The sequence below is a fragment of the Pelodiscus sinensis genome, chromosome 4 (assembly GCF_049634645.1).
Source record: "Pelodiscus sinensis isolate JC-2024 chromosome 4, ASM4963464v1, whole genome shotgun sequence".
Taxonomy (NCBI): domain Eukaryota; kingdom Metazoa; phylum Chordata; order Testudines; family Trionychidae; genus Pelodiscus; species Pelodiscus sinensis.
The window spans coordinates 120,691,176-120,719,012 of record NC_134714.1 but is presented as its reverse complement, the minus strand read 5'-3'; the positions used below and the strand labels follow the sequence as shown (position 1 = coordinate 120,719,012).

The 27,837-nt window shown below is 46.1% G+C and overlaps 1 protein-coding gene across 2 annotated transcripts; it reads left to right on the top strand.

The window, feature by feature from the left end:
* Positions 1 to 509: 509 nt before the first annotated feature.
* On the top strand, positions 510 to 15,309 carry TMEM80 (transmembrane protein 80). 2 transcript variants are annotated; one of them, XM_075928254.1, is made up of 5 exons: positions 510 to 610; positions 10,772 to 10,788; positions 12,713 to 12,806; positions 12,920 to 13,012; positions 13,974 to 15,309. In XM_075928254.1, the coding sequence occupies exons 1-5, from the start codon at positions 592 to 594 to the stop codon at positions 14,177 to 14,179; spliced, it is 429 nt and encodes a 142-aa protein (XP_075784369.1). In that variant the 5' UTR covers positions 510 to 591; the 3' UTR covers positions 14,180 to 15,309. The 2 variants fall into 2 exon arrangements, with proteins under 2 accessions (XP_075784369.1, XP_075784368.1); XM_075928253.1 differs by lacking the exon at positions 510 to 610 and adding an exon at positions 698 to 782.
* Positions 15,310 to 27,837: the final 12,528 nt, after the last annotated feature.

The window sequence follows — 27,837 nt, the reverse complement described above, 5'->3', positions numbered from 1 at the left end:
TCCTCCGAGTTTCCCCGAGTCCTTCCGAAAGCGGCCGAGCGCGAGCCGAACGGTCCCCACGCCCGAGTCGCCGCCGAGCGCGACTGAGTCCCCCCCCCCCCTCCCGTGTGAGCCGAACGCGGACGGAGCCGGGCACCCGAGGGGAGCCGAACCCCTCCGAGTCCTCGCCGGTCTCCCCGCAGCGTCTCCCGCCCCGCAGCCCCAGGTGGGGGAGGGGGGTGACCCGCCCCTGCCCGCGGCGGTTGGGGGACTAGAGCCGAACACAGTCGAGCCTGGCCGAGTTCTCCCAGCTCGTCGTCCCCATGGCAGCGCGGAGCCGAGCGCGCTCCGATCTCACCCGAACGCGCCCCGCGGCCGGCGAGCCGAACGGACCGCGGCCGAGCGAGCCCGAAGCGGAACGAACCCGGCCGGACCCCGCCCGAAGAGCTCCGAGGCGGCCCGAAGGCGGCGGGACTGAAGGGAACGAGCGGGCTCCTTTCCGCCCTCAGCGCGCGTGAATAAGCGGCAATGGCCGAAGGCGCCCGAAGCCCGAGCGGCGCACGGGATGCCGGGATGCTGGAGGACTGAGGGTGGCGAAGGGAGGGGGAGGACATGGCTGCTGTTAGGAGAGGTGAGCAGAGGCGTTGCCATCGTTACCGCGAGCGCCGTTGCCGATGGGGTGGGGGGGTGAGAGAGGAGCAAGGTGAAGCTGTTGGGGCATTGCCCCGGCCGCGAATGATCGGCCTCCCCCCCCCCTCGCAGTGTTGCCATGGTTACGGCGCCGCGACCGGCAGGGAGATCGGGTAACGAGGCGCCGCGAGCGTTCACACGCCGAGGGAACGCGAAGCGATTCCGGAGTGAGACCGTGGCTGCGGGGGGCGCTGCAGCGCGACTCGCCCTGGCGGGACAGGGAGGCTGGGTGCGGCTTGGCCCTGCTGCGCCCCGGCCTCGCAGCGCGCCCCACACCCGGGCCTCGGAACGGCGGCGGGGCCGGAGCGCAGCGCTTGGGGGGCGCAGGCTCCGGGGGACGGCGGGTGTCTGGGCGAGGGGAGGGGTGTTGTGTGTCTAGGGAGATCGGGGTGGTGGGGATCGAGGGGGCCGGCGGGTGGGAGCTGGAAGAGGCGGGGGACTAACTGGTGGGGGGACGGAAGAGACGGAGCGACCGGGCAGGGTGCAGCTCTTCCCCTTTCCCCAGTACACACCAGGCACCAGCTGGCTGCAAGGGCACGAGCAGAATTTTCTTGAGAGGGCCCAGGAGGGGCTCCTGTGTGTAAGGAGTCCTCTTCTCCTTATTGCCCTGACCTCTTTCCCCTCCCCAGCCTTGAGAAACCTGGAGTGGCGGGAATCTCTTCCCCCATCGAGGGAGATCTACACCAATAAAAATATTGTTGTTGTGCCCCGTGCCTGCATAATTCCTGTTTTTTACTTGCTGAACTCAGCTAGACTACTTGGAGCAAGAGCATGCACTGCACTGCTGCACTTCAGTGCTCTCCGAAAGGGAACAGGTTGTCTTTTCCTCCCCTGCTGCTGCCTAGAGCTGTATGTGCAGTGCAACTGCAGGACACAAGCACCTGCAACATCTGTCCTTTAGCTGTTTGCAGCCTCAAACATTTGGGTCGCTCACAACATTTTGACCATTTTGACTTTTTTTCCTAACCAAAAAGTCACTTGAGCCAGAGAAACTGGAGTCTTTTTATTTTAAAGTATTTATTTAGGCAATTTGGATTTCCCCCCACCTTTTTGGAGTAAATACAGGCAGTCCCCGGGTTACGTACAAGATAGGGACTGTAGGTTTGTTCTTAAGTTGAATTTGTATGTAAGTCGGAACTGGTACATATTGTAGGGGAAACTCTAGCCAAACATTTCTCCAGAGCTCAGTTTTATTCTCCCACACCTCACTTCCCTCAGTCCTTTATTCTCAAGCTGAGGTGTCTTCTGAGAAAAGCCGCTCCGTGTCTTCCTGGTCTGTTGGAGGGGGGCGCTAGCTTCGCGTCTCCCTGGTCTGCTGAGGGGAAGCAGCTAGTGCGGGGTTGCCTCACCCCGTTTGTAAGTAGGGATCCGATGTAAGTCGGATCCATGTAACCCGGGGACTGCCTGTATATTAATCAAAACCATCATTTCCCCCCATAGATAGTCTCAGTTATGACTAATAAGCATTTTCCAATAAAAACATTTTAGTTGAAAAATTCCCATCAACTCTAGTTACATTGTCAGTAATTTTCTGCCTAGGGATGTGTTTGGGAGGCTCAGTTGCTGCACTAGTGGTGAATCTATCCTATTAAGCATAACTGAATTGTCAGTATAATGACTAGCTTGTCATGCTTTCTTTGTATGAGTTCTTCTGGCAAGATGCATGACACAGCATGGATATTTTGTTAAATTTGTTCTCCATGTTATACTCAATAACAAATAATGAAGTAAAGCATAGGATAGAAATGCTCCATCAGTGAACTAACACTAACTGGGATGAATGCATTATTAACTATGTCAGTAAAATTTTGTCCCATACCATTCATTTTGTAATGTCACTGGCAAAACTCTTCTTGACTTCCGAAGTAACATAATTTCTTATTATAGCATTCTTACTTTTTTTTAAAGTGAGCTGATCAGATTTTCTGTCATTTAAAAAAAAATATTATGAATAAAAAAAGTGTGAACAGTAACACTCAGCCTCACAAGTGGCCTTTGTTGAGTAGGGTATCCTTTTTTAATAAAATAATATTTTATACTTAAATTAGCACTTTCCTGCTGTGGATGTAAAAGCACTTGTCAAACATTAATGCATGAAGCATTTCAATACCTTTTTGACATCAGTACATTATCTTCGTTTTACATATGTGGAAATAGAAGCACAAAGGATCAGATATTGCTGTGTATCCGTTTAAATCCAGAAGAAGTCTTATCAAACAAATAGAATTCCCCTTGCTTTAGACTGATGTAATGGAGAATAGAGATGTTAAATTGCATTTAATCGACTAGTTGATGGATTTTCCATCAACTAGTCGATAAGGGGGGAAACTGCAGAGCTACAGCAGGGTTAGCTCCTGGGCCCAGGAGCTAATCCCACTGTAGCTCTGCCTTTTAAATGTATTAAGAGCCACCAGGCTTTTAATACATTTAAAAGACTGAAGCACAGTGGGGGGACCACGCATGAGCCGAGACAGCTGATTCCCACCAGGCTCTTAATACGTTTAAAAACCAAAGGTGTGGCATCTGGGACTGGGTACGAGCCGGGAATCAGCCGATTCCCAGCTCACATCTAGTTCCCCGCAATGCCTCTGCCTTCTCTGCCCCCCACAGAGACGGTGCTGGGGGGAACCAGGTTTTAAGCTGGCTCCCCCCCTTGCTGCACCTCTCTGATAGAGGCAGCAAATGGGGGGAGGGGTGACTAGTCGTGTCACTACTCAACTATCAGAGAAGCATAAGCTTATCAGATTGTCAACTAGTTGCTTACCTTCCTAATGGAGAGCAGAATGTGACCCAGAGACAGTAAGTGGCTTATCCAAAGTCACATAAATTGATAGTTTAGCTTGAAATAGAATCCAGGACTCCTTGCTCTTCTTCTCATGACATATTTCAGTATTAGCTAAGAGGGACCAGTATTTTAGCAGCTGCTAACAACAGTGCTGCTGCTGGAGTGCTAAGCTGCTGGTAGACAGGGCCTAGGTATTGTGTGCTAAGATCCTTCATCTGCTATTGTACACCTGCTATTCTCTCTCTGTTATAAGTACTTAATTTAAAAAAGCTAAACATTATTGCAAAGTTAAGCACTCAGAAGTTGGGAAATGCCAGATTTAAGGATGGCTATGCAACCTTAATTCAGCTCCCTTGTGCATATGCATGATGATACAGTATTTAATTACATGATCATATTAGGGATGTAAGTGATAAGTTGACTATCTGAGAAGCATAAGCTTATTGGATAGTGGAGTAGTGACTCGACTAGTCACTGCTCCCTCTCTCTCGTTGCCTCTATCAGAGAGAGGCAGCAAGGGTGGGGAGCAGGAGCCGGTGCTGTGGAGAGCCAGCTTAAGCCGGTTTCCCCCAGCACCATCCGTGCAGGGGAAGCAGAGGCACCGTGGGGAAATGGCGTGAGCAGGACTGAAGCAGTCCCTGCTAGCACTGGTTCAAACTGCTGCTCTTCTGCTTTTGAAATGTACAAGAGTCCTATGGGGCTCTTGTACATTTCAAAAGTAGAAGTGTCACAGGGAGCATTGGCGAGCAGGAGGCTCAAGAAGTCCCCCTCTGGCCCAGTGCTCCCTGTGGCCGCTTCAGCCTTTGAAATATACACAAGCTTTGTGGGGCTCTTGTACATTTCAAAGGCTGAAGCGGCTGCAGTGGGAACATGGAGGAGCAGGGGATTGCTTGAGTCCCCCACTCGCTCCATACACCCTGCAGCGTTTCTGCTTTTGAAAAGTAGCGAGAGCCCTGTAGGGGCTGAGGCGTGGCTCCCACTCATCAACTACTCACTTAGCTGATTGATCAAAATTTAAAATCCCTAGGTTATATACTATTTTTTATTACAGTACAGCTATCACTTCCCAGGCCATGCTCAGTCATTCTGCAGGGATGGTGCATCTGCAGTCCAGTCATACATAGGAGCTGCCAAGAGCTGGAGCTTATGCAATACAAAGAAAAATCAGTGGATAATTTAGTAGGCAGCTTCTAAGAAGTCTCAGCTAACAATATGTGAACTGATATTTTTCACTGACTCATAACTTGGTACTACTTGGGGTTTGGGGTTTTTTCCCCACAGAACACTGTTGACTGGGGGAATGGCAGCAAAGGGAAGCTCTGTCCCTGTGTTCACTTGCAGGCTGTACCCCATCACTACCACTGGCCAAGAAACACGACCAATGGGAGCAGTGGAGGTGGTGTCCGCACGGGTATGGTGGTGTAGAGCAGTGGTCTCCAACGTGGTGCCGGCAGGCGCCATGGCGCCTGGCAGGCAATTTCTGTGTGCCCTCTGAGTGATCGGGGCCGGCCCTGGGTGCGCAGCACATGGGCGGACTCACCCCTAGGTGATAAGCTGTTTGTCGGCTCAGCGTGGCAGCCATTTAAATTTAAATGAAGCCGCGATTATTTAAATCACAGTTTCATTTCCCTTTGCCGATCAGCCTAATCTACATGGCTCCATCGATGAAGCCATGTAGTTTAGACACACCCATAGAGTATGTCTAGACTACCTGCCTCTGCCAGCAGAGGCATGTAAATTAGACTACCTGTCATAGTCAATGAAGCGGAGATTTAAATATCCCCTGCTTCATTAATATAAAAATGGCCACCGCGTTGTGCCGGCTCAGCTGATCGTCGGCACAACGCGGTAGTCAAGATGTGGGTTGGTCGGCAAGGAAAGCTTTTGCTGACTGATCCTGTAAACCTCGTTTCAGGAGGCATAAGGGATCAGTGGGCAAAGGCTTTCCTTGCTGACTGATCTGCGTCTTGACTGCCGCGTTGTGCCGATGATCAGCTGAGTCGGCACAGTGCGGCGGCCATTTTTATTTTAATGAAGCGGGGGATATTTAAATTCCCTGCTTCATTGACTATGTCAGGTAGTCTAATTTACATGCCTCTGCCAGACTACATGCTAAACTACATAGTCTAGACATACCTATATTTAGCTAGTGGACCATTATGACCCATAGATCCCTTTCTGCAGTACTCCTTCCTAGACAGTGGCTTCCCATTCTATAGGGCTACGTCTACACTGCGCATTGTTGCGCAGGAAGATATGCAAATCTTATCGCTGTGCTTCATTTGCATACCTAATGAGCCGCCATTTTGTGGAAGGGGTTTTTGCACAAGAAGGAGCTGTCTACACTGCTTCTTCTTGTGCACAAAACCCCTCTTGCGCAGGAGCTGTTCTTCCTGCAAATAAGCAGCAGAAAGACTCCTGCTCAAGAGGGGTTTGTGTGCAAGAAGGAGCAGTATAGACAGCTCCTTCTTGCACAAAAGCCTCTGCAGCAAAATGGCGGATCATTTGCATATCTCCTTGCGCAACAATGCGCAGTGTAGACGTAGCCTATGTGTGAAACAGATAGTTCCTTCCTACGTGGAGTACTTTGCATTTGTCTCAGACCATTTCTCCAGTTTGTCCAGATTATTTTGAATTATGACCCTATCGTCCAAAGCACTTGCAATCCCTTCCAGCTTGATATCATCTGCAAACTTAATAAGCATACTCTCTATGCCGTCATCTAAATCATTGTTGAAGATATTGAACAGAACTGGTCTCAAAACAGAAACCTGCGGAACCCCACTTGTTATGCCCTTCCAGCATGACTATGAACTGTTCAGAACTACTCTCTGAGAATGGTTATCCAGCCATTTATGCACTCACCTTATAGTAGCCCCATCTAAGTTGTATATGCCTAGTTTATTGATAAGAGGGTCATGCAAGACCATATAAAATGCTTTATTAAAGTCTAGATATACCACATCCACTGCTTCTGCCTTATCCACAAGACTTGTTAACCTATCAAAGAAAGCTGATTGGTTTGATATGATTTGTTCTTTACAAATCAATGCTGGCTGTTACCTATTACCTTATTATCTTCCAGATGTTTGCAGATGATTTCCTTAATTACCTGCTCCTTTATCTTTCCTGGCACAGAAGTTAAACTGACTGGCTTGTAGTTTCCTGGGTTGTTCTTATTTCCTTTTTTATAGATGGGCACTATATTTGCCCTTTTCCAGTCTTCTGGAATCTCTCACGACTTCCATGATTTTTCAAAGATGATAGCTAAAGGCTCAGATACTTCCTCTATCATCTCCTTGGCTACGTCTACATTGGCCTCTTTTCCGGAAGGGGCATGGTAATTTTTGAAATCGCAATAGGGAAATGCGCGGGGGATTTAAATATCCCCCGCGGCATTTAAATAAAAATGTCCGCCGCTTTTTTCCGGCTTTTAGAAAAGCCGGAAAAGAGCGTCTACACTGGCCCCGATCCTCCGGAAAAAGTGCCCTTTTCCGGAGGATCTTATTCCTACTTCAAAGCGCCCTTATTCCTACTTCAAAAGCGCCCTTTTCCGGAGGATCTTATTCCTACTTCAAAGTAGGAATAAGATCCTCCGGAAAAGGGCTTTTTTTCCGGAGGATCGGGGCCAGTGTAGACGCTCTTTTCCGGCTTTTCTAAAAGCCGGAAAAAAGCGGCGGACATTTTTATTTAAATGCCGCGGGGGATATTTAAATCCCCCGCGCATTTCCCTATTGCGATTTCAAAAATTACCATGCCCCTTCCGGAAAAGGGGCCAATGTAGACGAGCCCCTTGAGTATGCTAGGATGCATTTCCTCAAGCCCTGGTGACTTACAGATATCTAACTTTTCCAAGTAATTTTTAACTTGTTCTTATTTTATCTTCTAAACCTACCCTATTTTTCACTAGCGTTTACAATGTTAAGCATCCCTTCCTTATCAGACTTCTTGGTGAAGACTGAAACAAAGTCATTAAGTACCTCTGCCATTTCTAAGTTTCCTGTTATTGTTTCTCCCTCTTCACTGAACAATGGGCCTACTTTGTCCTTGGTTTTCCTCTTGTTTCTAATATATTTATAGAATGTTGTCTTGTTACCCTAAATGTCTCTAGCTGGACTGAGCTCATTTTATTCCTTTGCCTTTCTGATCTTGCCCCTGCATACCTGTGTTGTTTGCTTATATTCATCCTTTGTCATTTGACCAAGTTTCCACTTTTTATATGACTCCTTTTTGATTTTTCGATCATGCAAGATCTCCTGGTTAAGCCAAGGTGGTCTCCTGCCATACTTTCTATCTTTCCTATGCAGCAGAATAGTTTGCTTTTGGGCCCTTAATAATGTCCCTTTGAAAACTGCCAACTCTCTACAGTTGTTTTTCCTCTTAGTCTTGCTTCTCATGGGACATTACCTACCAGCTCTCTGAATTTACTAAAATCCGCCTTCCTGAAATCCATTGTCTCTATTTTGCTATTCTCCCTACTACCATTCCTTAGAACAAGGGTGGGTAATAATTTTTGACCAGGGGTCACTTCAGAAATTTTCGAAGTGGCCCTGGGTTGCCCCAGAAGGGGTGGGGCCTCAGGCGGAAGGGGCAGGGCCAGGATACTTCCGTGCTTCCCCACCCACAGACTCTGATTGGTCTGGGGGTACGGGAGCACGCAAAGTCTTTGCACCCCCCTCCGAGAGAACTGCCAGCTGCTAGGGTGGGAGAAGAGTTTGTGCACTTCCCCCCACCCCCAGACCCTGATTGACTTGGGGGTAGGGAAAGCAGCAGGGCTCTGTGGACCAGATCAACTTGCTTGGTGGGCCAGATCCAGCCCGCAGAGGCCCTTTTGTCCACCCCTGCCTTAGAATCATGAACTCTATGATTTCATGATCACTTTCACCCAAGCTGCCTTCCACTTTCACATTTTCAACCAGTTCCTCCCTATTTGTTAATCAGATCTAGAACAGCTTCCCCTCTAGTAATTTTTCTCAATCTTATGTAGAGTTGCCAGTGTCCAGTTTTGAACTTGATAGTCCGGTATTTGAGCTTTCTGTCTGGGAAACAAGTTGATAAAATACCAGACATATAAATGCCCGGTATTTTCTAATTAAGTAAGTTTTATTATTATCATGAGTATCAGTACGTAGTTGCGTACTGCCTGGCTGGTAGACGCGCTCACTCTGCATGAGCATGTCTACCAGCCAGGCAGCACGCAACTACACAGTAGAGGAGGGAGCGGGGCCAGGGTGGGATGGAATCTCCAGGGCCAGACTCTCCCGTGCGCCCCACCGGGACCGTGCGCAGGACGGGCAGCACCCTGGGATCTGCATGCACCCAGGCTGGTTCCCTCCCCACTTCTCCCTGGTCAGGCTCACTCCCCCCGACCCCCTCCTAGCCAACCCTGCTTCCTGTTGGCTGGTTTCCCTCCCCCTCTCCCCCAGTGTCCCCCGGTCAGCCCCGCTCCCCCCAACCCCCTCCTGGCCAGCCCTGCTCCCCTCCCGGCCAATCCCCCCCTCCCCAATCTGAGTTCAAGTATGTCTGGTATTTTTTTCAAACCATCTGGTAACCCTAACCTTCTGAAATAAAATAACTGTCTCCAATGCAGTCCAAGAACTTATTGGATAATCTGTGCCCCACTGTGTTAGTTTCCCAAGCACAGTTAGCAAAATTATCCTATCCATGAGACTGTGTTGGTTACAACAATTTAGTGGCTTGCTGAGATGAATATGGGCCATTCAGGAAGCCCATTCACTGGCCTAGGTTGCCCATCACTTGTATGGATACACAGACTAATAATTAGTATATACAGTAATTCCTCATTTGACACTATAGATATGTTTCAGAAAATGATCGTGTTAAGTGAAAACATGTTATGCGGGGTCAATTTTCCCATTGAAAATAATGGAAAAGATGGGGGTTGCGTTTCAAGCGGTGGTGTCTGTTGGGACCGGGACATAAGGTTGGGGGAGAAAGGGGACTGAGTTACAGCAAGGAGGGGAGGTGTTTGGCTCTGGGAAAGGCAAGGGGAGGAGAGGGGAGGGAGGATTGGGTTGGGAGTATGCTCCTGTAACGGGTGTGCCGGGACCTGCACTGCATCCGGCGAGGGGGGGTCGCCGGGGAACAGCGCAGCGAGCAACGAACCCTCCGCCACTTTGCAGGGAGACGAGGGAAGCCCTACGCAGCCGCCAGCGATGGGCCGGCTTGCAAGTGGGGGCAGAGGAGAGGGGGAAGGCATCCGGCGAGGGGGAGTCAGCGTGGAACAGCACGGCAAGTGGCGAACCCTCCGCCGCTTTGCAAAGAGGCAGGGGAAGCCCCGCACAGCCGCCGGCAACGGGCCGACTGGGGAAATCGTGTTATTCCGGGGACGGCCATGTAATTCGAAAAACGTTCCCTAAAAAATAAATCATGCTATTGCGAAAATGTGTTAAGCAGGCACGTGTTAAATGAGGAATTACTGTATACTAGAAGATTTACCGGGCATTGCTCGGCTCCTTAATTCACATGTTTTGTTTTTCATCATTTAAATCATTGTTCTGGGGTGGAGTTGAGGATGAGGGGTTCAGGATGCAGGCTACCCTGGGGAGAGAGGACAACCCCAGCCCTCTCTCATGACAGCAGCTTGCAGCCAAGTGAGAAGCACCTGTCCATGGCCTTTGCAGCTGCAGTGGGCACAGCTGGGGGAGGGGTGCATGTCCTATAGCTGGGGAACAGACAGACACGAACAGACAAACTCAATGAAATATATAGTAGATTGCTGTCCCTTTCTCCACCCCGCCCCTTGCTGGCCAATGGGGTTATAGCCATCCCAGTCCCCATCTCTGGCCCCTTGCCCCCCTGTGGTCATTCTACAGTATAAGACCCCCTCTCTTTCCATTTTATGAAAAACAGTTGAATTCCAGGAACAGCCCATTGTCCCGGCATAAGGAAACCCTTACTTTGCTTTAAGTTATGATGGGAGGAAGCTGCATACCGAAAGGAGGAGTTCTTGAACAAACTGACTCAGACAGATGCACATTTCTAAAATGTATAGTAAGATAGTGCTTAAGTTTTCAAAGAGATGTGCAGACCAGAGAAGGTATGTTCTTTCCATGAAGATTTCACAAAATGACTTTTGAGTTAATGTATCCTAAAACAAGTTATTTTTAAAATCTGAAATGGTTGACGTGGAAAAATACTAGTCCCCCTCCACATGGACTGGGAGGAAGTCAGTATGCCAATCTCTTTAGCCTTCCAAATAAGTTTCAGTCATTTATGCATTTTGCAACATTTTTGGTAGCAAATATTTAGGTTGATTTTTCTCCTAATTATTCCTTACTTTCCTTCTGAGGGCAGGAAGAACTTCATCAGTTGTATCCTTTTGGACAATCCATTCCTTGCACTTGGAGATGACCTGCAAGATCACTGGTAGTAGATTGATTTCTTCTTGTCTAATAAGTTTGTACAATGTTTGTATTAGTATAGTTTTCACCGGTATCCTTTTTTGTGTGGTATCAACCATCAACACCACTCACTTGAGCTATTATTAGTAAGTGATAGCTTCTCAAGATTTGTCTTCACGGTTGAGTTAATTCTGGCTCTTACCCATACGCGAATGAAACCCTACGGCATGAATATACTTATGTTTCAGCTTGGGCTAGCTGGCTGGTTTGTTACCATAGGCTGATGGTCAGGTGCTGCTTTCACTCATATTGGTAACCCACCCAATTTGCAATCAGGACACCAGCAAAACTAGTCAAATGGCAATAGTCTAACTCCTCCAACTCCTTCCCAGAATTCCATTTCCTCTATCTGTTGAAAAGTACAGACAAGTTCTGGGAAAGAATCATAGAGTGGCTCAACTTAAAGCAGTGCTAAGAGCCATGGGACATGCCCTCAGAAGTCCTAGCAACACATGAATCAGGGTGGACCTAGCAACTCAGGTGTGGTTTTGTAGTGTGGTTGCTCACATCCAGGATAGGTTAAGCCAGAGGTTGCTCACCTAAATGAAGACATATCCTAAGTCAGTGATGTGTAGAAGAGTAATGGAAAGAGTTGAAACAAAAAACAATCACCAGATCCATGGTCTTTAGGGATGTATATGGGAGATCAGAGGAGAAGGAGGGAGCAACTGGTTGGTCTATTCCACCAATCTAAAAACTTAGATTTGTAGACTACTTCATGTGAAAGCCATGCAATACATACCCCTGAGACTTGACGTTACATAGCTTACAGGAGGCCCTAGAAGAGAACTGTAGCATATTCTCTCTGCCGTCTCGGGTTCATTCCTGAGGTTCCACCCTTCTGCCTTTCCCATGGTACCCTCTTCAGAAGAGAGAGACAGGCACATTCTTCAAAGCCCTTTGATACTGGAATTTCTCCAGCATTTTTGCTCCACCTTCCTTCAGCCAGACAAACAGGAAAACCAAGTTCTGCCTTATTAAAATTGACATGCTTGGGAACAGGACTACGCCCATGACTTCCAGATTTTCTCATCCAAAATTGGGTGGGCACTAACGCTAAAATAATTTGTATGTAAATTTAATGTGATCTTAAAACTTGGGGACAACAGAAATAATTGGCCACTAAAAATCCATGCCAAATTCTCTCTTGGTTAAAATGGGTGCAGCTCCATGACAGCAGAGATTTTGGCTCTTGTATTTTACTAAAGGAAGTGTCCCTCCCATGCCGCAAAAAAATAAGGCATTGTCAGCACACATTTGACTCCTGTGGTTTTTTCCCTTTAAAAATGCATAATAAACAAATGAAAGAGACTACAAAGGAAATACATGGCTGCTAGCTAGAAGACTCTTTCCCTAACATACAAACTCGTGTAATATTTATTCAGCTGAAAAACTGGTGATAAGAGATTCAAGATCCTGAATTACATTGTGCAAGTCACTCAGCTTATGCATGAATTCTTCAGCTGTAAAATTAGGAATAATAGGGCTTGCTTGGGGGTTGTGAGGATAAATACCTTAAAGATTATGGCACACAGATGATATGCTAATGAGGGCCACCTTAATACCTAATCTAGCTAAAGTAAGCATTAGAACAGGCAAGAAACCAGCACTCTATTGTCCTAAATTAACAGTATTTGGAATCTCAACTGAATTTAGCTACAGTATTTCCAATACACCAACCACCATGATATCTTAAGTGCCATTATAAACATATATGTACATGGATTGTTATGGAAAATAAAGCCCAGTAGCATTTTGAGATTAATATGCTGTGACTGATAAAATAGAGCTGGACTGTGTTTCTGTTACAGACCCTTAATAATATACTCGTCAGCTGTCATCTGTTCCCTTACAGATCCTGTTCTATTTAAATGGATTTTATTACATCTTTTATTTCTTGGCAACTCTTCTAATGATTATTTATAAAAGTAAGTTACTTTATACATATTCTAAACACAAAACTCAGATGTGTGCATGTTATATTGTGATTACTTGATGTACTTAGTGGTTTTTGGTTTGTTTATACTTTGTTATTCAACAGGTCAAGTTTACAGTTATCCGGATAATTACTTAGCTCTTGATCTTGTACTGCTGTTCATTATGGCCATTCTAGAAGCAATCCGATTATACTTAGGTATGTTGATCTTCGCTATTGTTGTGCACTTGAAGATGGAATGTTTGCCTCAGTCTTCACACATTAATCATGTTATGAATGTGTGTGTCAAAACTTGCTGATTTAGCAGCTTGACTTATTTATACTTATTTTAAACATGTATGTTGTTAAGCATTAACTGACTGGTTGATCTGTATGGCCAGAAGGGCAAATAATAGTTTTATACCACTAAAAAGGGACAGATTCACAAGAACTGCTGAAAATGTAACATTAGAGTGTTGCTCTGCTGGTTATAAGTATGTATGTTGTACGAGATAATGAAGCACAAAACATTAAGGCCCTGATTCTACTGAAGTGCTTTTACACTGCTCCAGCAGCAGATCAAGTGGCTGGTAATAGCTCCGAAGGAATACCCTATGCAGAAGATTTTCTTGAGCAGCTATAAGGCAAATAGTGTAGCTGAAGTCACCATACTTACTGCGATGTATTGTTTGCGGTAAGGTCGGCGGGGGCTGCTCTCCTATCTATGCCAGCCACTCTTCTCATCCTGGTGGAGTATGGGTGTCAACGGGAGAGCACTTGGAGGTTGATTTATGTAGGAGTTGATATTGATTTTCCACGTCTCTAAGCAACAGTAGTTATTCCAGCATCAGTCTGTAAAGTAGACCAAATCTTAGTGTACTGGGAGATTGTCTTTTATCCAAACTATCATCCTGGTCAGTGTTGGAATGTCAGTGTTGAAACTGTGTTCATCTGATTTCGGATTTATTCTTCTGCTTACAGACAGTGGCCTCAATTCATGAAAGCCCTTATGCATGTGCTTGACTTCAAGCATGTACTTAAATCCTATAGACAAACTTCAACGAGTCATTAAGCACGTGATTAAGTACCCTTACTGAACAGGGCTGCTCTCCTGAATTGGAGCCCAAGATTTTGTCACTGTAAACAATCAAAGATTCATTTAACCGTTTGTTTCCTCAAGGTACAAAGGGTAACCTGACAGAAGAAGAGGTTCCACTAGGAGTCAGTCTTGTGATTTCTATTGGCTGCATAATGCTGTCTGTTTACTTCCTGGTGTGGGAGACCTACGTACTGAAAGCAGATGTCATTATTAATGCTATTCTTCTCTGTACATATGGTCTTGAGGGAATACTACAGATCATAGCCATTGCTGCATTTGTCAGCTAAACTTCACAGACAACATTCCTCTTTAAAGTGTGTTCCTTGTAAAATACTAGGGAAACTCATGCTTATATTATAAGGTTTCATTTAGCTCTACTCTGTTACCTATGAATAACCAGCTAAAATGTTCTGTACAGTAGCTCTGTTCCACTATCTAGTACAGTAGTTAATTTAGTGGCAGTGGCCCTGTTTCGGGAAACAGCTTAAGTACATGCTCCGCTTTAAATACGAGTAATTCCATTGATGTAATGGGAGTGCTTCTGTGCTTAAAGTTACACACATAGCCAAGTGTATTCCTGCATTAGGTCCATGTGCTGATCTGCTGTGCCTAAAGATGTACATGTGTATTTAATCAAAATTCTGAAACAGATATTGGTATCCAAACCAAAACACACATAAACCAGCCTATTTCTCTAGCTGCTTGTAGGAGCAGTGATTTTAATGGAATTGCACTGGCATAAAACTGGAGTAATGCAGAGGTTACTCAAGCCCTATTTACATTCAAAGAAAATACTATGAGCTCAGTTCTGCCCTATTATGTACAAGGTTGAATTAAAGGGAAGAATTTTGCCCTGTTGTCCTTATTTTGATCTCACTTGTGCCTTTTACACCCATATAGCTCCACTGACTTCAGGGGGGTTATTCTAATTGATACCGGTGTGTGAGAGAGCAGAACCAGATCTCCTGTATGTGCAAGGGAGCTGAGTTACAACTGTTATTAGAACTACAGGTCCATCCTCTGCTCATTTCCACTAAGGCTACGTCTCAGCTTTGGTAGTGTAAAGGATGGGGCTTTAAAATGGCCAGGAATGTTACAACCCCTTTCTACTATCTGAACAGTGTTGGGTGGCCTTTTTATTAAATCTTGATTTGTCCTTTTGAAAGATCAGACTTCATGTTGTGTAAGGTTTTTACAGTCTCTACGTGATGTATCTGTTTTTATAACTTTCCTTTCCTGTTCTGTTAAATCACTATTTTCAAATCTGTTTGACTAAATGCAAGCTACGATTTTTAGATGACCATGGGTTTTTGTAACAGTATAATCATTGGGCTTTTGTACATGATTATAAATTTTCATATTCATATGTTTTATTTTTGTATCAATTTTTTAAAATAAAGAATTCATTACACCCTAATGCTGTTTGCAAGTGCAAAATATTTTGGATCAGATTCTGTGGTATGACTCAGCTGCAGAGAACACACAAGTCAGGAGAGGTAGACAGAGAGTGTAACAAGGACTCCTTTGATTTTGCTGCTGCTATGTGCAGGCCAGTTCTCAGGATGCTCTCCCAAATATACAGGAGATCTGTTAATTTACACTAGGCTGCAGGGGACTGAAAATGCAGCCAGAGACTGGCGCTGCCTAAGTAGCAGCTCAGCCTTTCCCAAGCTCTGGTGGCAGCAGGGGGTCAGCACAGTAAGAGTCTCTGTGCAGCAGTATGCCATCATGAGGTAGTTAACATCCGCATCAGAACTATTTTATACCTACAGTATAACTAACATCAAAATCTGCATTTCTCAAGGCAAATCTGGGATGAAATCCCGGCCCTGTTAAAGCCAATGGCAAAAATTCCCATTGATTTCAGTAGGGACAGGATTTCACCCCAAAGTCAATGTGAGAACTATAGAGTGGATCCAAAGTATCAGCAAGTAAACTGAACAGCTGAATGCTTGCTTTCTTAATCTGCGTAAGTCAGATGTTAATCCTTTTGTTCTAAATTTGCCTGGCATAATGGAATGTGCCCTGTCATACATTTTCTATTAATAAAATTAAATGCACAACCTATCATGCTGCTTCTCCCATCCTAAGCATGAAGAAAGCATACCATGTATATTTGCACCTTGTTTTACTGTGTGTGTGCAAATAAATGTCTGCTCATTTCCTGGTATTTACGTATTACCTGTCTTATGCAAAGGTAAAAATAAAGGCTTTAACAGAAGCCAAAAGAAAAATGATGTAAACAAAACCCACTTACTTGATTGCCCATATTAGAGCAATCAGCAATAGCACACCTTATGGTTCACTCTTGAGTATGTACATAGCTTTTAGGGATGTTAAAATGTGTTTAATTATGTAAGCGTGTAACTGCTGTATCAGAGGCAACACCACAGGGGGGCCTGTGCATAACCATGCATGTTAATCAATGAGTCCAGGCTCATCGGTTAACTATGTAAACGGTTATACTTTCACATCCATAATAGCGTCCATCTTTTATTTACCTCTAGTGATCTGAAAGGGTAGCTGCAAATAGAGCACATTATACGAGTCCAGATAGAAATAAAAAACCCATAGATAAATGTCTAGCTTCATTAGTAATTTAAATACCCTTGTTACCTTAAGTCCCACAATTAATGCCTGAAGTCATGTGCCCTCTGGTGCTGATAAAGTACCTGTCTGCTGGGGTTTGCACTCTTTTCCACCATAAATGGAGATGGGCTTAGCTAAACCTGTACAATGTTCTGTGATACAGTGTCACCTATATGTATTACTCTCTGTACAGACTGTCAGTAGTTATGAAATTCTCTCTCAAAAGAACTGGACTACAACTTAGGCTTTGTTAGTGTGTCCTTACCCAGGTATAGTTAAGCTGAAGCAATTCCCTTTGTAGACACTGGTACTTTGGCTAGAGTGATATTTCTGGCTTAATTTAAACTTGTTTCTAACATACTTTAGAGATGTAAGATCCCTGTTAAAAAGTTAACCTTTAAAATGGAATGTTTAACTGGTTAACAGTAATCCTGTGGTGAGGGGCTGCACCAGCCAGGCTGGGCCGAGCTGCATTGTGTGGTGGGTGGGGAACTGTGATGGGTAGGCAAGGACAGAGCAGCCCCTGCAGCACGGTTGGCCAGGCCCATCATGCTCCGCCACTGGCTACTCCAGCCCAGCTGGGCCCATTGCGCCATGGGCAGCTCTGACCAAAATGTGCCAAGCCTGCTACACAGTGCCTGCTGAGCAGCCCCCCACCAGTTAACCAGTTACCCCGGTATGCATGCCAGTAGTGCGCATGATTACTGGGTAACCAGTTAACACATTACCTCCCTAATGTACATAAGATGAATTGAAGCCATTCTTAAATCAAAATAAGTGACTGCATAGGAGTTTAAACTGATTTAAATTCATACCTTTAGCTAGGCTTGCCAGGTGTCCGGTATTCACTCGGACAGTCTGGTATTTTCGGCTCCTGTCCAGTAAAAAAATTCAGAGAATACCGGACACCTCCCGTATTTTCCCCCTTCAACAGAATTTTTTCCCAATGTTTTTTTTGAGGGGGAGGGGGGCGCGGAGGTAAAGTGTTCTGTATTTTTGTTTCAACCATCTGGCAACCCTACCTTTAGCTAAACCAGTGTGAGTATCCTTTTAGATAAGCCCTAAACTCTCAAGCAGCACCCAATGCTCAGAGCAGGGACTAATGTTCCAGAGATGGATTCTGAGCCCTACTGCATAATTAATAATATTAGCTTGGCACACCCAGCTCTCTGGGTAAAAGTCTGATCTCACTGATTATATCGGCCAAGGGAGGAGAGAGAAGGAAGGAGATCGTAGAACAGGGAGGGTAGTGAAGACAAGAGTTAAAAGTCTAACAGCCTCTTTTCTACTGTCTTGCTAGTGCAGCTTCAATTCACTATCCATGTTCATGAGTAGGCAGTCATGTAGGCATATGTTACCAGATCTCATTCATTCATTTGTACCTTGAAATCGTGGACACTTAGAGTAAGGGGTTGAATTCCCTCTATACACTGTGGCTGTGTCTAGACTGGCCACTTTTTCCGGAAAAGCAGCTGCTTTTCCGAAAAAACTTGCCAGCTGTCTACACTGGCCGCTTGAATTTCTGCAAAAGCACTGACAATCTCATGTAAGATTGTCAGTGTTTTTGCGGAAATACTATGCTGCTCCCGTTCGGGCAAAAGTCTTTTTCCGAAAAACTTTTGCGTAAAAGGGCCAGTGTAGACAGCAGAGATTTGTTTTCCGCAAAAAAGCCCCGATCGCAAAAATGGCGATCGGGGCTTTTTTGCGGACAAGCGTGTCTAGATTGGCCACAGATGCTTTTCCGCAAAAAGTGTTTTTGCAGAAAAGCATCCTGTTAATCTAGACGCGCTTTTCCAAAAATGCTTTTAACGGAAAACTTTTCCGTTAAAAGCATTTCCGGAAAATCATGCCAGTGTAGATGTAGCCTGTGTGTTATTGCTTGAGCACATGTAAACAGAGACCACAAGGCTTCTCCTCAATTGCACATGGGTAGGGCAAAATGTTGGTATCAAGGGACCTCAAAATTGCCAGGGTTTCTGCATAGCAGTATGAACTAGAAGATTTATACCATCCATGGAACGTTAACTAGTTATGCTCTTATGCCTGCATGTATGCCACCCCTATGCTTTGAACAATCTCGTGCTTAACATATGCCAAGCACTCTCCCTCTCTCTTCAGAAAACTCATGGATTCCATGAAGCCTGCAAGCCATAATGCTCACATTCATTTCTCTGGCTGTCATTGCTACTGTGCCCATTCCTATACGTAAACTCAGTCCTACAATGTCTCAGCAGATCACTGCGGCTACGTCTAGATTGGCCCCTTCTCCGGAATAGTCATGCAAAGCAGGTAAGTCAGAATAGGAAAATCCGCGGGGGATTTAAATATCCCCCACGGGATTTAAATAAACATGTCCGCCGCTTTTTTTCCGGCTTAGGGAAAAGCCGGAAAAGAGCATCTAGACTGGCGCGATCCTCCGGAAAAAGCCCTTTTCCGGAGGATCTTTTCTTCCTACCTGAAAGTAGGAATAAGAGATCCTCCGGAAAAGGGCTTTATTCTGGAGGATCGCGCCAGTCTAGACGCTTTTTTCCGGCTTTTCCCCAAGCCGGAAAAAAAGCGGCGGACATGTTTATTTAAATCCCGCGGGGGATATTTAAATCCCCTGCGGATTTCCCTATTCTGACTTACCTGCTTTGCATGACTATTCCGGAGAAGGAGCCAGTCTAGACGTAGCCTGCATGTGTGTGGCGCTCCTTTCAGGATCAGGGCCACAGACTCATCCCTTTTGGACAGAAGTGTATTGTTATCTGTGAACCTGCTGCAGAGAGCCATGTACAATTACACTGCAAGAAAGAATATTTTGTGAGTTCCTCTAGCAACCCAGCAACAGCAAAACAGGAATATCCTGTTACACAGAAAGGGTGTTGGACGAGTCAATACTGTCTTTCACTAGTTAGAGCCAAGTTTTGATTACCATCTTATATTTACAGTTAAAAATAATACTGACAGACACTCTCCCAGGCTCTGCAAGTCTTTTCTGAGTCAGTGGAGAAAAACATAGGGAAAAAGCTGGTCAGGAGCCTATATTTGACTCTATTTCTGCTAATTTAAAGGTGCACTGTAAAGGATGAAATGCGACTTGTGCTATTTTCATATGCTCTCTGGAGCTGAAAGGATATTTTTTTTAATTCTGCTTGGTGGACAAGAAAGTACAAGCCAAATTGTTTCCTCCTTTGCAAGGCACTTTTAAAAGGGGCTGATCTTAGGGGCGGGGAGATACCCTGGTTTAATTCACTAGTGCTCAGAGCTGGAGTTCAAAGTTCATATCTTACTTAGGTCAACATTTCAAGTACATATGGTGGTTTCAAAACAGGGCCTGATCCATAACCCCTGGAAGTCAATGGGAGTTTTTCCATTGACACCAAGGTGCCTTTGATCAGGCCCCTAATCCCTAGTGTGTCCCTCTCCATGTCCCATACTCACAATAGAACGGGTAATGTACGCTAAAGAAACTCTAGTAACTGACTAGCATGAGCAAAATGCAGGACAATGTAGCACTTTAAAGACTAACAAGATGGTTTATTAGATGATGAGCTTTCGTGGGCCAGACCCACTTCCTCAGATCAAATAGTGGAAGAAAATAGTCACAGCCATATATACCAAAGGATACAATTAAAAAAATGAACACATATGAAAAGGACAAATCACATTTCAGAACAGGAGGGGGATGCAAGGGGGGGGGGAAGGAAGGAAGGTAAGTGTCTGTGAATTGATGATATTAGAGGTGAGGAGAGTGGGATGTTTGTGAGTTAATGGTATTAGAGGTGATAATTGGGAAAGCTATCTTGGTAATGGGTAAGATAGCTTGAGTGTTTGTTCATTCCTTTTTGGAGAGTGTCGAATTTTAACATGAATGACAGTTCAGAGGATTCCCTTTCAAGTGCAGCTGTAAAAGGTCTTTGTAGCAGAATGCAAGTGGTTAAGTCATTGAGAGAGTGTCCTTTCTGGTTAAAATGGCAAGAAACTGTTTTTTCTTTGTGTATGAGTCGGTGGGTTTTCTGTAGAGGGTGGTGTCTAATTTTCCATTGTTGATTTGTACGGTGGTGTCCAGGAAGTGGATCTCTCGTGTAGAATGGTCCAGGCTTAGGTTGATGGTGGGGTGTAGGTTGTTGAAATCTCTGTGGAATATCTCCAGTGTTTCTTGGCCATGCGTCCAGATCATAAAGATGTCATCGATCTACCGTAGGTAGAGAATGGGTGAATGGGTTATAGTAGATGCGGTAGCAGAGCTGAGTGGGAAAGCTTGCTCTCTACCTGCACTGTGCCTGGCATTAAGCAATGCTACTAGTCTCTTGTTGGCTGGTTTCTCTCTCACGTTATGCCAGCTGGGAGGATGATGGAGCAATGACCAAGGGCAGTGTTACGGAGGAGGAGGAAAAGGTCCAAAGATTATATAAATCCCATTCAGCTGTGGGCAGGGAGGGGGTTAGCTGTCTCCTCTTAGGATATGTCTACACTAGAGTTTTTTCGAAAAAACATCTGTTTTCCGAAAAAACTTCAATTACGTCCACACTGCAATCATGTTCTTTTGAAAGAAAATCGAAAGAACAGAGGGTTTTTTCTGGCATTGGTAAACCTCTTTCTGCGAGGAAGAAGCTTTTTTCCAAAAGAGCTCTTTCACAAAAAGGCGTGTGTGGATGGGGAAGAGGGAGTTCTTTCAGAAGAAGAGGAAAGAGGAAAAAGCACAGGTGCCCAGGTGGCCACTCCATCCATAGTAATCACAGCTGAAATACGAGATCGTGTCCAATCAGTGTGGATGCTATCTTTCAAAAAAGCAGATCGCTTTTTCGATGTGCTTTAGCCGTGCGGACACGCTCTTTTGGAAGAAGTTTTTTCAGAAGATCTCTTCCGGAAAAGCTTCTTCCAAAGAAGCCTGCAGTCTAGACATAGCCTTAGAGGAAGAACTGTTGCCTTCCCTTAGTGCAGAAATGTACAGGGTAGCCGGGCTGGTCCAGCTGAGGGACTTCATTTCATACCCTGCAGTGGCACTTCGCAGGATGCCCAGAGCTATGAGTCCCCTTGTTACCAACTGCCTCCAGCATGGAATCTAACTTGTGCAAGCTGGGTGTTCGCTCCCTTACGCAACCAGCCTGTCAGCCACTCAGGCACTCTCCTCTGGACTAACCAGCTCTGTGTTCAATTTGCAGATTGACAAGAGAGGCACCCCAGTCCCACTGTTCCTTCAACGTGTCTCCAGACCCTGATCACCAGATACCCAAAGAAACCCTATACCAGCCGTCTCAAAGGAACAGCGCGCACTGGTCCCCACTTTACTGTATACTACGATGCACAGCACGAGTTCAGTTATAAAACAAATGGAATGTTGTGACAGACAGAAAGAGAGATTCAAATAAAAACCAAAGTGAGAGCGGAGAACAGATGGTGATGTATAAAACAAAACCACACCGGGCATTCTAGAGACTAACCCTAACCAAGCTAACCTGTCTGAAGCAGTTTCTCTCCAAAACTTCTTTCCAGTGTTTTCAGTCAATGTGGCTGAAATCTTTTTAAAGATGCAAACCCACTGTCAGGTTACTTCCTAGCTGAAGGACACCAAGGTGTCTCTCTGCACTGCCAAATAGATCAGAACAAACATTTGACATTCACCTTAAACTAGGTTCTTCCCACCAGCTATTTACCTCTTCCTGTTAATTTCATTTGGAAGTCTCCATCAGCTCTTCATTAGAAATGTTAGCATGCTAATAGACTCCTGGGCTGTGTCTACACTGGGCCACTTATTCCGGAAAAGCACCCTCTTTTCCGGAATAACTTGCCAGCTGTCTACACTGGCCGCTTGCTTTTCCAGAAAAGCGATGACGATCTACTGTAAAATTGTCAGTGTTTTTCCGGAAAAACTATGCTGCTCCCGTTTAGGCAAAAGTCCTTTTCCGGAAAAACTGTTCCGGAAAAGGGCCAGTGTAGACAGCACAGTAGTGTTTTCCGCAAAAAAGCCCAGATCGCGAAACTGACGATCAAGGCTTTTTTCCGGAAAAGCGCGTCTACATTGGCCACAGATGCTTTTCCAGAAAAAGTGCTTTTCCGGAAAAGCATCCTGCCAATGTAGACGCGCTTTTTCCGGAAATACTTATAATGGAAAACTTCCATTTTAAGCATTTCTGGAAAAGGGTGTCAGTGTAGACGGAGCCCTGTTGTATAACATGTAATACACAGTGATCCACCATGGAGGTAAGTGTCTTCCATGCCCTGCTGGGAGAAGCTTGTCTCAGGACAAACCACACTGGAGTAACCTGCTTTTAACTACAAGATCTAGAGAACTTAATTTTGAGTATGCATACAACTCCTCATACATCTGCTTTACATAGGCAATGTTTATGATGACTGGAGTAACACAGGCTTCCACGACCCTTCTGATGAACCTAAGGGATCCCAGAGCACCTTTGTATTCCTGTGCCCTTTCTCAGTTCACAGAGAGTCTTTGATTCACACTCTCTAGCACAATACCCGGTGGACTTGCTGTAAGGCAGGGCTGCTCAACTTTAGAAGCCCCAGGGGCCACAATAATACTCACAGCACATGCCGAGGGCCACAACTTAAGTGAGGTTGCATATACATGCAAATATATATGTAAGTATATGCAAATAGCTTCTTTCACACTGATGGGTATGAATACAAAGCACTTCCCACAATGCTCCGGTGTTCCCAGCACCTCCTCCCTGGGCACTAGCAATGCTGACACCCTGTACCCATCTGTTCCAGCCAGCCTGTCTGCTAGCGTCTTTCAATGCTCTCCCGCCCGAGAGATGCCTCGCCGTTGTGGAGCGTGTTCCCAGTGGAGGCCAAGTTCAAAGGTTCCCACCAGCATGTTAAGCCCCACATAAACCCAAACTGCACCACAGGCCACATGCGGCCCACGGGCCGTGTGTTGAGTAGCTCTGCTGTAAGGAGTGGAGACCAGAGTCTGCGAATTTGGGGGGAATGAACGGTAAAGGAAAAGGCTCAAGATGAGAGGACAACCAGGAGAGCACACATGGGAGTGTCTGCCTCTTGGACCCTGGGCTGCAGGGAGCTATACTTCTACAGAATCATAGCACTGAAGTGATCTTAAGAGGTCCCCTAGTGCAATCACCTGCACTCATGGCAGGACTATTTTTTATTTAGACCAGGTTCCTGCTGGCTGAGAGCAGCTAGGTAAGTGCCTTCCAGCCAGACCCTGCCTCTGGCACCCCAGCCCTTCTCCCCCACCCCAACTCTCTGCTTCATGTCACAAAAACTCTCTGTACCCCCCTGTTCTTGCACTTATACCTTCTCTCAGACCCTGCTCCTTAATACTCTGCCCCAGGTCACAAACCCAATTCCTGCACCCCAGTCCCAGGTCACAACTCCCTGCCAGATCCTGCACGCCCTCGTACACCTCTCTTCCAGGTGAGAATTCTTTCCTGCACCCATATCCATACCTCCTCCCGGACCCTGCATCTCCTCCTGCACCCTAATCCCCTGCCTCAGGTCACAACTCCCTTTTTCACCCAAACTCCCTCTGGGTATGTCTACACTACCCTCCTAATTCGAACTAGCGGGGTAATGTAGGCATACCGCACTTGCAAATGAAGCCCGGGATTTGAATTTCCCGGGCTTCATTTGCATAAGCCGGGCGCTGCCATTTTTAAATCCCGGCTAGTTCGAACCCCGTGCCGCGCGGCTACACGCGGCACGGAGTAGCTAGTTCGGATTAGGCTTCTAATCCGAACTAGCTGTACTCCTCGTGGAGAACACCCCGAGGCAACGGGACCAGCAACAGCCAAGGGGTCCCTGCTGAGAACCCTGGGAGACCCTGGGCAGTGGGCGGGCTGCAAAGTGGGGAGCCGTGCCAGGCCAGCTTTAGTGGAGCCAGTGGCAGGGCAGGGAGCCGCAAGGAGAGAAGCCCAGGAGCGGGGCAGCCAGCAGGGAAGCAATGACCTCCGCTGGTCCAGCAAACTCCCTGGTCCAGGATAGCTCAGGTCCCGAGGGTGCCCAACCAGGGAGGTCCAACCTGTATCAGGTTGGTTTGACTTGATTTGTTCTTGATAAATTCTTGTGGTTATTCATCACCTTATTATCTTCTAGATGTTTGCAAATGGACTCCTTAATTATTTTCTCCATTATTTTGCCTCCTAGAGAAGTTAAGATGACTTTCCTCATTTTCCTTATTTTTATAGATGGGCCCTATATTTGCCCTTTTCCAGGCTTCTGGAATCTGAAAGTTATTCCATGACTTTTCAAAGATAATTGCTAATGGCTCAGATATCTCCTCAGTCAGATCCTTGAGCATTCTAGGATGCATCTCATCAGGTCCTGATGACTTGAAGACATCTAACTTTTCTAAGTAATTTTTAATTTGTTCTTTTGCTATTTTCACTTCTGATCCTACCTCATGTTCACTGGCATTCACTGTGTTAGATGCCCAATTGCTACAAACTTTCTTGGTGAAAACCAAAACAAAGACGTCATCAAGCACCATTTCCATATATTCTGTGAGGGTATGTCTACATTGCAAAGTTAATTGGAAATAACAGCTGTTATTTCGAATTAACTTTAATAGCATCTATACATGCAAACTGCTATTTTGAATTTAATTTGAAATAGCGGAGCCCTTAGTTCGAATTTGGTAAACCTCATTCTACGAGGAGTAATGCCAAATTCGAAATAGCTATTTCGAATTAAGTGCTGTGTAGACACTTAATTTGAAATAGGGGACCTCCAGCTCTTCCCAGGAGCCCTGGTGGCCACTCTGGGCACAACCAGGAAAACTTACTCTCCTCTCCCCCAGTCCCAGAGCCATTAAAGGGGTAGACCCTGGCCACAGTGCCTGTGCCAGCTCCAAGCCTGCCAGCCCAGAGCCAGCAGTGGCCACTGGGGCCCCTGATCCAGTGGCCCCAAAATATGAGCCAGCAAGCCACTGGCAGCCAGCCCTCCACTGCTCCCCAGGAGCAGTCTGCCAGCTCCCAGGAGCCTGACGGGCTGGAGAAGGCAGGCACCTTCCTGGTCCAGGGTGGAGATCATGGACCTTATTCAGGTTTGGAGTGGATGCCCCCAACATCCAAGATCTCCGCACTAGACAAAGGAACGCAGCCGTCTATAGCAGGATAGCTGCCAGCCTGGCTACCAAAGGCCACATGCTAACCCACGAGCAGGTTTACATGAAAGTCATGTTGGTCCGGCGAGACCCCCCCCAACCCTGAGCCCTGAGCTTCCTTTCCCCCTTCTTCCCTTTGCTTCCCCCTTCCAGGTCCCAGGTTTCTCCCTTCCCTCTTCCACCCTCTCTCTTCCCCTCTCCCACCTCCTTTTCCTAGTCTCCCCAGAGGTTCATCCCCCCCCAGTTTGTTCAATAAACCCAGTTTCTATTTTTGAATATACGTGTCTTTTATTTGACATCAGGAAGGGGGGCTAGGGAGGGGTAAGTGGAAGGATGTGAGGGAGGAATGGGGCACGAGACCCCAGTGGGGAGGACCGAGCAGGCTCTCAGGCCTCCTTGGGGTGGACCCTCTCCATCAGGGCCTCCTGGATCCTGACAGCCCCCAGATGGACCCCCCCCCCAGATGGCAGCCTGCAGCAAGTGCAGCCGGGCTGATGGCAACGACCCCACGAGATGCACCGGCGTGCCCAGGGGCAGCTCTGGCTCCATGTGGCTGAGTGCTGTGGTGTCCGAGTGTGGGCACTCAGGGCACTCCAAGACAGGACTGCTTTGCTGTCCCTCATCGAGGTAGACAAGCAAGCGGGGAACCCTGAGAACTGTCTGTCTGGGGTGGGGGTAGGTTAGCTCACGGAGCTCAGTTAGCCTCAGGCAGCAGCCCTACACACTAAGTCCTAACCTGATGCCCTGCCGGCACTGGTTCTGGCCAGCCTTAACTTCGGTTCAGGGTCCACTCAGTGTGGACGTGCTATTTCAAAATAGCAAAATGCTATTTCAAAATAGTTTTTGTGCATAGATGCGTTATTTCGAATTAGCTTAATTCGAATTAACTATTTCGAATTAAGTTAATTCGAAATAGCGCTGTAGTGTAGACATACCCTTATTGTTTTTCCCCACCCACTGAGTAATGGGCTACCCTGTCATTGGTCTTTCTCTTCTGGGCTTGGCTCACCCACAAGCTTTGCTTTATACCTTTACTTTGGTTGCAGAAAGTCCACTAGCAGGCCTGGTTGACACTTAAAAATTAGGTCGACCTAGCTATGGATCTCAGGTGTGAAAAATTCACACCTCTGTGTGTTGAAGCTAAGCCAACTTAACTCTGGGTATAGACATGGCTAAGTCAATAGGAGAATTTTTTTGCCAACCTAACTACTGCGAGTCTGGGAGGTAGATTAGCTACAGTGATGGGAAAATACCTTTTTTTAGCATAGGAAGTGTCTACACTATGGGAGCCGCAGTGGCATAGCTACAGTACCTCAGCTGTGCCACGGTAGCACCCCTAAGTAGGGCTATGCTTGAAGAGGCAGGATGTTCCCATTTACTAACAAAGCAGTCCATAGGGGCATTTAAACTCCTTTCCTGATTCGGCAGGCCTGTCACATGGAATCATCTCTGATGTCACAATTCCTCTTCGTCAAGCATAAGGAAGAAGACTGTAACCTACAGCGTAGGCCACTGTAATCTATCCCTTCCTAAATGCTCCTAGGGCTTGATTCGCCACTGCCCTTGCTCGGGCTCATTTATACCGATGCGAGCTGGGTGTAAAATGCTCTCATTCTGATACACTGGCATTTTATGGTCTCTTTGCTCTTCTTTAAGTTACTACTGAGGATCAGGCTGCTCACCTCAGACCATCTTTCTAAGCAGTGACCCCCTTTTAAATCTGTTCTCACCGTTTGGATCATGGACATAGCATTGTCAAGCCACGGATAGTATTTGTCAATGTACACACCTGCTGGCGTGTATAATTATAAGGGCCAGCCCTTCCTAAACAGGCTGAGCAAGTGTGGTGAAAACTGCCTTAGAAATGTAGAGGAATGCACATTTGAAGAAACCTAGATTGAGCGTTGGGTGTTGTTTATGCTGCAGGGAAGAGGCCTTTGTTCTCGAGCCATCTTGGGGTGTTTGCTGCCAGCATGACTGAAAAGACTAATACCTAGAAGCCAGGTAGCCTTCAGTGATTTAGCATTATTTTGGATCTTATTGCTTTCTGGGCTGCCTTTGTTTGCCAGCAGTAAAAAAACAAAATGAAAAAGGAAATAGAAAGAAAGCTCTGCATTCTTCAAGAACTCATCAGCTGCTTTATCTACAACAAAGCAAGAGAGAGAGCGTGTAAGTGCGCATGAAAGTTAGTCAACTTTATTTGTAGGAACACAGGAATTGCCATGGCAGATCAGACTAGGGCCTAATCTAGTGCAGACCCCTGTTAAGGTAGCTAGCAGTCGGGCT